Source organism: Micropterus salmoides, unplaced genomic scaffold (assembly GCF_014851395.1).
Source record: "Micropterus salmoides isolate LMB-PRFRI ecotype aquatic unplaced genomic scaffold, ASM1485139v1 Ms_hic_scaffold_1139, whole genome shotgun sequence".
NCBI classification, from domain to species: domain Eukaryota; kingdom Metazoa; phylum Chordata; class Actinopteri; order Centrarchiformes; family Centrarchidae; genus Micropterus; species Micropterus salmoides.
Window position 1 is genome coordinate 23,000 of NW_024040196.1, and position 11,394 is coordinate 34,393.

The window sequence follows — 11,394 nt, forward strand, 5'->3', positions numbered from 1 at the left end:
TAGTGTTTCTAGAACAGGAAAGGGCGTAACTTGTGTGGAGGGTGGCACAACGCCTGTACCCTAAGACACAATACTTTTGCTTGAGGCTGTGAGCGCATGGTTGTGTCTGAAGGCAAATCCACATTTTTAACAACTTAGATCTTCTCGCATTTGGACTCAACACTGGACACCCCACGTCGACACTGTAAGTTAATGTTCCTACATCGTTTACTTAAATATTGTACTGTAAAATAATCAGTGTGCTCGCTTAAGAGAAGCACACTCATTTGGACCTAATCTTATTCATAATCCACTCTCATGGTAATTTGATGTCATCATAACAAACATTTATTCATAAACACAATAAAAAATTTTTTATCTTCGTACCTGCCATGACTAAAGCATGTTTATTGACATTTGTGCACATTCAAAGTAGGTTTCCGGTGTTGCGTCAAATTGTGCCTGCCTGTGGAGAGCCCGAATGAGGAAGTTCAGATTCTCAACAGTCAGTGAGGGTTAGGATGCTGCACTCTTCTAAAAACATTAAATTATCAGAATGAGCAAATCTAGACTTTACAACCATTTGACTGTATTCTTGAAAGCAAAAGGAAAGACTATAGGTAATGCCTTTTAGACAAGCACACATGAATCAAAAATCCCCATTTAAAATAACCTTTTCAAAGAAACCATAAGTGGCAAAGCAGATAGAAGCTCTTTTTAACCATGTAGTGGAAAAAGACCTCTGTTTAGGTAATGTCAGAGAAGTTCAAATTTACACATTTAGCTGACACTTTTATCCAAAGCAACTTACAATTGCTATATATGTCAGAGGTCTCACACCTCTGGTGCAACTAGGGGTTAAGTGTCTTGCTCAGGGACATATTGGTGGATGGGTCACAGTAGGGGATTGAACCCAGGTCTCTCACACCAAAGGCATAGTCCTGCACCATCACCAAGTTTGCAAGTTAATTTTACTACAATCCTCTATCATTTTCCATAAAACTGTATTGTATTCAGAGTAGGCTTCATGTGGGACAATTGGCTGAGGGGGGATGAAGGTCTTGTTGGAGCAAAACAACTGAGCACCTGTGGGAATCACACCCTTGGTAACAAAGGTCACCTCTAGTTGTACAGTAATGTAGTCATGTAGATTGTTTCTGATTGAGTTGCCCTCAAGTTAGAATCATCACCATCTGAACCCACCTAAACACAGTGTTGGAAATTGGAATTTCAGGTTTAGGTTGTCAAATCATTGAAAAATTGGCACCAAATGTTCCTAATTTTGCCTTTTTTACAGTTACCCTGAAGCAAAGAAATGAATATCTGCAAAAAGATACAAGAGGCAGTCTCCCGAAGAAAATCACATCCTATAATACAGTATATAATTAACAACAAACTCAACAAGCTTAAAAAGGCACTGAAGGACAACAACATTAATGCATTTTACCCCTGCACAGAGTGGAATGACTATATAACCCCACTGATTGCTGCTGTTGTAAATCACAACAGGGATATTTTTCATTTCCTTTTGGAGCAGGGTGCAGACCCAAACATACCTTCTCAATCTGACTTAACACCTTTGCATTATGTCTCACTATACAAAGCACCACTTCTTTTTGTGGAGAAACTCCTTGAAGCAAAAGCCAGTCCAAATGGATGTAATCTACACCGATTCACACCGGTGCAAACTGCTGCCATCAATGACAGGGATGATGTCTTGAAGCTGCTCATATCTGCTGGTGCACTGGTAACATTGTTACCTCTCACTGATCCTGAACATATTATTTACAATAAAAAAATATCTGAGATGATTCATAACCTTGCATCAAAAGGAGATGAAATATGCTCCAAAATCAGATATTTCATGGAGTTGGAAATTGCTCTCCAAGAGAAACCACCTGAAGAAGTTTTCAAAATATTTGACAGTCACATGTTGCGGGAGCACCCTCAGACTCATCTGACCATGATTGAAATGCTCTTTGATGTAATTGTGCCGGATGCAGAAATATACCACCAGGGAAGTGTTAATTGGGTGAAGGACAATCTGAACCCCTACATTGCAAGTGCAGTTTGTCGCTTTCCAAACATCCCTGAGACAAATGTAATTAAGGCAATTAAGAGTTTATGTGCAGTTTTCCAAGCAATGGAAGACATACCAAATGAGCAAGCTTTGGCTATAATCCCAGAACTACTGGAACAGCTTTGTTCAAAAGAGAAACTTGCTTTATATCGAGTTGTTCTGGAAACACTGTCGGCAATAACACAAAAAACAAAAGGCACAGATGACTGGGATCCCATCCTTATTAAGATGTTATGTCAAAAAGTCCTTTTGTAGATATCAAGCAGTCCCATGCCATTATAAAATCCACATTAAGCATTTTAGCAAAGTTACTTTCAGTTGAACATGTGGCTGACATGTTAAAAGCACTGGAGTTAACTTCAGTACCCGAGGACATACTGACAGAGAATGACCAGCTGAAAGAAGAAGAAATCAATCAACTGAAATCCCATTTCAGCACTCCAAATGTGAAATATGACCTGTCACCTGGAAAGAAAAAGTCAGAAAAACAAGAAGACCCAACTGATGAAGTTTGCAATACTGCAACTGCAGCAGCTCCTATTGTGGAGTCAACTTCAAATGCTAATCCACACAAATGGCTGCAGATCAGCAAGAGGTGGAGGGAAAAGTTAGAGAAGCTTATTAGCTCTAGTGAAAGTAAAGTCACCAGGGTTGGAAGCCTGATTTATGTGAATAAAGAAGAATTCCGCATAGCAAAGAGAAGTGATGGTACTGAAGTCTTCTTGGGGCTGATGGGGCGGAGATGACGGCACTGAAGTTGCTATTAAGAGAATGTCTAAATGCAACTATCAAGTGCTGAAGAATGAAGAGGGATTTCTGCGACTTCCAGAGCTTGATCATCCATCTATTGTACGATACGTTGACTTTGCAGAGGATGAGAACTTTGGATATCTTGCTCTTCAACTTTGCGAATTTACGCTTGAAGAATACATAGAAATAAATTATGAAAGTCTGCTGGCAAATAAACTGGTCAGACTGGTCAAACTGGTCAAACTGGTTTTGAAGAGCTTAAAGGTGCTTCATTGTGAAAATCCTCAAATTCTCCACAGGGATATTAAACCACAGAACGTTTTGATCGGTAAGACAACCTAAAAATAAAAACGTGTGCTATCTGTAATTCAAAAAACAGAATATTTTAATTACAGTTAGTTTAATGTGTGATTTTGTTGACTGAATCAATCTACACCTTTTCTCCTGCAGATGTTACCGGGAGGTTAAGATTAGCTGATTTTGGCATTAGTAGACAATTACTTCAAGGACAAACGACTTACCACACAAGAAGGGCAGGAACAAAATGCTGGATGGCCAAGGAGACTTTAGAAGGAGACGCTGACACCATACAGGTGGAGCACTGATATTCAGGTAAGTTTGCTATCTAGATATGTTCTTGAAGATTAAGTGAAAAGTCGTTCAGTAAATAAACTACTATGCTAACTTTTAAGGTGTCAGGGATGCTGATTTATTACATTCTTTCTGGAGGACACCATCCTTTTGGCAAAAAGTCCTTTGAATGTGAGTACAACATTCATAAAGGGATTTACACTTTGGACCATCTTCAAGACGTGGTCGCAAGGGATCTTGTCATGTGGATGATTCAGGAAGAACCAAAGAGCAGGCCTAAAGTGGAAGAATGCTTGAGTCATCCCTTCTTCTGGACCACTGAGAGGTACAGTCACATTTATCATGTATAATGGCTGTATGTGTTTCCCCGTGCTGTGTGTTCCTCTTTGGTCCTCTAGTTCTGCCCCAGGTGTGGTACATCTGATCACTGAATGATGTCCACCTGGCCTTGGACGTCGGTCTTTAAAAGCTCCTTGCGCCAGCATCAGAGAGGCTTTTTGAGTTGGGACTGCTAGTCCTGATGCCTCTCAGCCGGGGATTTTGTGTTATGATTTTGTGTTTTTGTATTCTTGATTTATCGTCTTATTATGTTAATAAATCCCATGGATTTGGTTGTTGTAAAGGTGTTTATCTGTGTTGTGTGGGTCAGTGTTGGAGTTTTGTTCACCCCATGTAGCCACCAAAGGGTTGGGTGTAACACATGGCCAATTAAGTCAGAATAATTTAACTGATTTGCTATTATTTCGGTGTTATATGCTAGCATAGCGTTAACAAGACTTAAAGTCTACAGCAAGACTAGCGGCAATGTTCAGCTTTCATCTAAATGCTAACATCAACATGCCAACATGATCGCAATGACAAGGCTAACTTGATGATACTAAGCAGGAATAATTTTGACCCTGCACTTGTTATTCAGCAGTTTCTGTATTAAGTAATACAGTATATTTATATGTAATGCATTGGATTATGGGGCAGGATGTTGATTACAACATCCATACACTATCCTATCACTCATGCACACCTTACACTGCTGATACACAGGAATTTGGTCCTACAGCAAAGTATTGGACTAACTGAAAATTTCATCATCTGACTGACAGACCCGACAGGCCAACATTACCTTCTGTAGAGCCGCTAGCATGGCTTGTCAAAATCAAATGATACATTAAAAGATGTCAATGAAATGATTAACCTAAAGCCATGCCTCTCTTGTGTTCTTTTAATATTACACTTTCTTCAATTGCAGTTTTTTCCCCATCAGCAAATCCATAGCATGTCTTTATTGCCAGTTTCTATCAATATATGAAATGACAAAAAGGTTTAAGTTGTTTAAAGTTTATCAAACACGAGAGATGGAGAAAAGGTGACAACCCCTACCCCAACAACACTTTGGGATTACTGCGCTTCATGCGAAACCTCAATGAGCACTAGTGAGTTAAACTTAGTAGAATGAAGAAGAATGATGATGATGGGTCTTTATATGTCAAGAATAAACTCACCCTCATTTTCTCACTTATTTCCATCATGTGATGAAAAAAAGATCCTGTAATGACAAACTTTCTTAAAATAATGACTTAGTGTCTTAAATGAGATTAATGAGTTTTGGTTATTTTGAGATATCATTATTTCGAGAAAGTTTTTTTTCATCACGTGGGCTTAGAAAGGAATGAAAAGTGTTCACGGTGACACCTTCATTCTGGAAAGAGACAAGATCTAGTCTTTGGAACATTAAGGATTAAGCAAGTATTTTTTTAATGGCATTTATTGAATGTGTTATCCTACTGTTTTATTGATTTCTTGATATGAGTTTAATCTTCTCTACTTACTTTACTCCTTTACTCCTCTCTTACTTAATGTGACATACATCACACATCTCATGTCTGCTACTTTACTTTTTTAATATTGGTTTGTTCTCTTTTTGTTGCTGCTGTTACAACGCTTATTACACAACTAGTCATAACTAGTTGAACTAGTCATAACCTATAGACATGAGAAACTGATGATAAGGGCCTGCAAATAGACATAGTTTAATTTTGAGGCGTCACAAGCTAAAAGGTTGGGAAGCACTTGCATATTGTAGATAACTTTTTTTGTACTTTTTTTGATTTTCCATTCTACGTCCATCCACAAGATGCCTTTAGACTTTGCCACTGAACAGGGGTGGCAAAGTCTGGTATTCTCAGAATATAGACCTACTACTAAGTTTCCTTGAGTAGATAAACAATAAATAAATCTGGAAAAAAAATATGATTGTAAGATGTGTTTCATCATGATGTTATGGCTATGGCATAATATCGTTCAAATATAGCTTCAGTTCAGTTCAGTTCAGTGTGCTTTATTGGCATGAATGTTTCATTTAAACAATGTTAACAAAGCAGTTTCAAAATTAAAGTTTACATTTAAGTATGATATAACAAGATTAATCCAATCAAGACCATTTAATTTAGTTATAAATTACAAAAACAAAAATAACAAATACAGATACAACGTAAACTAGAAATATATATATATATATATATATATATATATATATATATAATATTTATACGTGTTAATATTCTTTGTGCCATAGTCAGAATCAGAATCCGCTTTATTGCCAGGTATGTGAACACATAGGAGGAATTCGACTCAGGATTGTACATTGCTCACGATGTGCTTACTTGTACAAAAATACCACAACAAAATAATAAAATAATAGTAAAATAAAATCAGACACAAACTACAGTATAGACAACACTAACATACACACTATGAATAAAACAATATAGACATATTGACAAATAGTGCAGTTATTGCACGGGAATTGTTCCTGACAGTGTGAGTCAGAAATCAGCTGTTCATCAGAGTGAGGGCTTGTGGGAAGAAACTGCTTCTGTGTCTGTTGGTTTTGGTGTACAGTGCTCTGTAGCGCCTACCAAAGGGGAGGAGCTGGAACAGGTTGTGTCCGGGGTGATATGGATCTGCAGTGATGTTTCCTGCCCGTTTCCTGACTCTGGAAATGCATAAGTCCTGAATGGAGGGCAGGCTGGCACTGATGATTTTTTTTCTGCAGTCCTGACTATCCGTTGTAGTCTGCTCCTGTCCTTTTTGGTGGCAGATCCAAACCAGACAGTGATGGAGGTGCAGAGGACAGACTGGATGATGGCTGTGTAGAACTGGATCAGCAGGTCCTTAGGCAGGTTGAGCTTCCTGAGCTGATGCAGGAAGGACGTCCTCTGCTGGGCCTTCTTGATAATGGTGTCAGTGTTGGGCTCCCACTTCAGGTCCTGGGATATAGTGGATCCCAGAAACCTGAAGGATTCCACAGCAGACACAGGGCTGTTGAGTATGGTGATGGGGGGAAAAGAGGGGGGCACCTCCTGAAGTCCACTGGTCATCTCCACAGTTTTGAGTGTGTTAAGCTCCAGGTTGTTCTGGCTGCACCAGAGAGCCAGCTGATTAACCTCCTGTCTGTAGTCCGACTCATCACCATCCCGGATGAGGCCGATGACAGTTGTGTCGTCAGTGAACTTCAGGAGTTTTACACATGGGTCCCTTGAAGTGCAGTCGTTTGAAGCAGGGGGGAACTTCACACAGCTCCAGTGATTTGTTGAAGATCTGAGTGAAGATGGGGGACAGCTGGTCTGCGCAGATTTTCAGGCAGGATGGAGACACACTGTTGGGGCCAGGAGCGTTCCTGATCTTCAAAGTGGACATTGAGGCAAAGTGCTTTAATGTTAAAGCCATAAGAATTACAGTAAAGGTAAAAGAAAATATTTTTGATGTTATTTGTATTTCATTAAAATCTCTCGCTTATGATTCTCCAAAATATGCTCATGTCATTTTTACAGGAACAGGCTCTGTGCTTTATTGTGAAGAAAACCCTCCATTTCAGTTTTAATGTTGCTAATTCGTCTTCAGGAGCGCTCCCGTACTATTGTTATTCCCAAATAATGTTCTGCTATCCATTGTTTCATATTTAAATGCTTTATACTTCAATGATAATTATTGCTCAAGACTAATTTTCTCCAAAGATAATTTTATTTTCAACGTTGTACCGGAAGTCGTAGATTTATTTAAATTCTCATTCCGCGCGACTTGACAGCAGAGAAAAAAGTGACGTTGCAGGACAACAAACGGAGGAGAGGCAGCTCGGACGGAGGCAGAGCGGCAGCCTGTATCCTGGCATTTTGTTAAAGATATTTGGAACAATGCAGTCTGCCAAGAGGAGTGAGAGTGACTGGCAGGGGTTGGTCAGCGAGGTGAGTGCGGGTCGAAGACCGCGAGCAGCTGTTGCAGGGACGGGCGGGTTACAGAAGCTCCCTTGAACCATATGGAGCGAGCTGCGGTCTCTTGTCTAAATTAAACACCGGGGTAGCTGTTTAACATCACATAGGAAACTCTACTTTTTGGTCTTTTAGCTACAGAGGCTAAAGATTGATTGATAGGGTAAGCTAAGTTAGCATGCTAGTCCGTCAGGCCGACAGCATCCGTCTCCGAGCCTGTGAGGCTGGACGTGCAGCAACACTCCTGCCCACCTCCTGAACACGTGTGGTGCTGTACAGACCAGATATAACGTTAACCCACCTGTGGGGCAGCATTTAACTTAACATTGCTAGCATAAATTCATTTAAATTAAATTTTGACTATATGGATATATAAAATATATATGAATAAATCTGAGGTGAAAAGCAATAAAAGCATATAACGTTAACTGCGAAAATGTAAAACAGTGATACCCAATAGCAACGTTACTCCAGTCAATAGCTCTTTAACCGACCACACCTGGTCAACTGTAGGGATAATACATTGACTATATTGAATAATTCATAATAAATCAGATATTCTTACATCTTTCTTTCTGAAATTTGGATAAAGACTTCATAAAAAAGACTTGGATAAAGACTTCAAAAATCATTGGCAACTATTTTGATAGTCAAATAATTTTAGTATTTTTTTTCAAGCAAGAACTACCCAAAATGCACATGATTTGCTGCTTTTCTTAGTCACATGTGATAGTGACCTGCATATATTCAGGTTTTGTAGTGCTGGTTTAGAATATAAGCAATGTGTTCATATCACCTTGAGTTTAAGTGTTTTCTGATATTTTATAGATCAAATGGACAGTCCATTAAGTGAGAGAATAATTCTCAGACTCGTGAATCATTAGTTGCAGCTATACATAATGAATAAGCGTGGTTTACTAAACACTACTACAGCACGTTCAGCTCCATGGTAGCAGCTGCTGTTTAATTTGGTTATGAGCTGGTTTGACAGCTATCAAGGTTTACTCTGTTCCTTCTGCTGTGTCTTATCTACACTTTAAACACTTGGCTCCAGTGTGTGTTTTTCCACCTGTGGGGAGCTGGCCTGGGTTGGTATCACTTCTACAGTTAAGTAATTTGACCGTTTCCATCAAAAGATAGAGCCTGTAAGAAATTATGATGAAAGGAACAAGTTGGATGATACCATAGAGGGATGATACAGATGTACTCCTGTGGTCACAGAATCAACACACAGAGCTAGATGACCTACAGTTAACTGTATCTAAGTCCAAGTTTGTTTTTAAAGCACAGTAATGCATGTCATAATACCACTGCCTTCGTTTCTGTCCTTGTGTGCCGGTGTTTGTTGTAGTTTCTAGTGTGTAAGCGCAAGCTGGAGAGTAAGAAAGAGGCCCTGCTCATTCTGTCCAAGGAGCTGGATACCTGTCAGCAGGAAAGAGACCAGTACAAGCTGATGGCCAACCAGCTGAGGGAGCGCCACCAGGGACTCAAGAAGAAGTACAGGGAACTCATTGTGAGTGGGTCAAACCTTCAAGGTGATGTTTGTCTATGTGCACAGTATTGGCTGTACCGGCCATTTTAAACAACTTGTTAGTACTCTGTGATGTGTCTGTCAATTAAATGTAGTTTTTAACATTATTTATAATGTGCTATTTGCTAATTGTCTTTGATGACAAATAATATTTTAATTATGTAACTTTTGTAGGACGGTGACCCCTCTTTGCCACCAGAAAAACGCAATCAGGTAGGTTGTTGTCAATTACGAGGGCTTTCTTACTTCCACTAATGCTAAAAGTATTTGCCTTCTAGCTCTGGATCACATCGAATACCGGATCTCAATGGTCAAACAACTTTCTAATACCAAACAAATACAGATCAGGTTCAGCGACATTGAGTTGGACAGCTTTTTCACGAGGTCTATCTGCAGCTTTCGGACTTCTTACATGACAGACATGGGTAAATGTTGGAGTGGGTGTGTCTTGTTGCACTCCTGTAGGACTCTGCTTGGTGGTGCTTTCAAGGACGCTGTGACAATCAGAATTGGAAGAGTTGGCTGCTGAATAGCAGCATTAAAAAAATATAGTCTTGTTTTTTTAGAAAACAATCAACAGGCAAACAGTAGTGTTGTGAAAAGGATGCTGACATGCTTACTACATTGCTTTTTGGAAACAGTAAATAAATTGATCTTGTAACTTGTCGTTGAAAAAAGTAAATTTAATTTTGCATTGCGTATGCTGCCAACGTATATTTTATTTTTTATAGTTTTGTTCAGTGTCCCAAATTTACATTGACTTTAATTTTGGCTATGTTATATTGATATATTGTTTGATTCTGTGTATACGTTTCCTTGAGCTGAAGAAGAAATAGTAGTGCATTATTCAATGGATTTTATTGTTGGATGTTGTCAGCTGTTTTGCAGTTTTTGACTGTTTTTCCTTCCCTGTATCTTTTTCCTTCCCTTTATTTCCTCTTCTTCACCTTCTCTTCAGGTGAATCTGGCTCAGTTGTTGAGAGACTCGAGAGAACGGGCGAAAAAGCTCACTGAGGAGGTGAAGGAGCTGACTCAGAGGCTTGCGGAGGCCCAGGGAGATAACAAGGTGAGGTTACCAGTAGCAGCACACACAAACATATGATATAGCCTAACTTAACCCAGTCCAATGCGTGAGTAGATGTGCTTAATAGAAGCAGTGACTTAACTTGTTTTTTTGACTACAGCTCCTGAGAATGACCATTACTCGACAGAGGCTGGGGGATGAGGAGGTGGGAGCGCGCCATTTCCCCGCTCACGAACGGGAGGATTTAGTACGCCAGCTGGAGAGAGCAGGGCTACAGGTTTCTTTTTTTTTTTTTCTTTCTTTCTAATCATCATCCAAAACCATCTCAAATGTAAGTGATCTCACATCACACAGGTCCAGTGCAATTACAGTGCAGTTTTCAGCTATCCAAAACATTGACCAGGTAGACAACGAGGTCATGCATGATGTGTGATCAAAGACAAAACTACTAGGCAACAGCTAATTAATATGCACACTCGCCACTAACTGGAAAGGTGGTGGGGGGTGGGGGGGTCTACCTCAGGTGGACCACATTTGGTTATTGAGTGTTGCATATGAATTACTTAATGTTGAGATAGATCGCCCTTAGTCTTCATCTGTCAAAATGACGGACATCCTTCAGTTTTTCCGTCCATTGTTAAAAACATTTCAGTCAGTGACGGAGAATTATCGGTTAAGTTAGGTGAAACCTTTGACTCAAAGGTCACTGTGACCTCAAAATAGGTTTTTAGCCATAATTTAAGAATAAATTGGGCAAATTCCAGGTGTCACATGCGTTGAGTGGGACGACACAATGAGGAAACAATTACTAGCACAGTACGGGCTTTGCTCTCTATCGTCCATTGTGACTTCCACTTCCTGCCTCAGTTTCAATTTCGAGCGTCATCGGAATCATGTGACTGCAAACAGCATATTGCAGTGCGCCCAACTCATCGGGATCTTGGGGCTTCCCGTCGAAAAATGCCAGGAGGTGTAAGTACTAGCGAGTAATTCGAGAGAAAGAAAACCCAATTTGAAATGTGTTTTTTTGCTTTTAAAGCAGAAAGCAATAATCTCTTTGGAGACAGGTGCTCTCGAGATTGCAGTCTCATTAATCTCTTTTTTTTCTGTCCATTGATTCATTATACCCATCCAAACATTAGAGTGTTGTCACAGTAAATACAAGAACAACACG

The 11,394-nt window shown here is 39.6% G+C and overlaps 2 protein-coding genes across 2 annotated transcripts; both read left to right on the forward strand.

Annotated features, from left to right (window-relative positions):
* The first annotated feature begins 35 nt into the window (after positions 1-35).
* Positions 36-5,636, forward strand: LOC119898455 (poly [ADP-ribose] polymerase tankyrase-2-like). Its single transcript, XM_038712626.1, has 4 exons — positions 36-184; positions 1,277-3,137; positions 3,260-3,421; positions 3,502-5,636. Exon 2 carries the CDS (start codon positions 1,295-1,297, stop codon positions 2,312-2,314), a length of 1,020 nt encoding a protein of 339 aa, XP_038568554.1. The 5' UTR covers positions 36-184; positions 1,277-1,294; the 3' UTR covers positions 2,315-3,137; positions 3,260-3,421; positions 3,502-5,636.
* Positions 5,637-6,687: 1,051 nt separating this feature from the next.
* Positions 6,688-10,527, forward strand: LOC119898456 (coiled-coil domain-containing protein 149-B-like). The gene is made up of 5 exons (XM_038712627.1): positions 6,688-7,641; positions 9,017-9,178; positions 9,371-9,409; positions 10,155-10,262; positions 10,381-10,527. The coding sequence occupies exons 1-5, from the start codon at positions 7,591-7,593 to the stop codon at positions 10,525-10,527; spliced, it is 507 nt and encodes a 168-aa protein (XP_038568555.1). The 5' UTR covers positions 6,688-7,590.
* Positions 10,528-11,394: the final 867 nt, after the last annotated feature.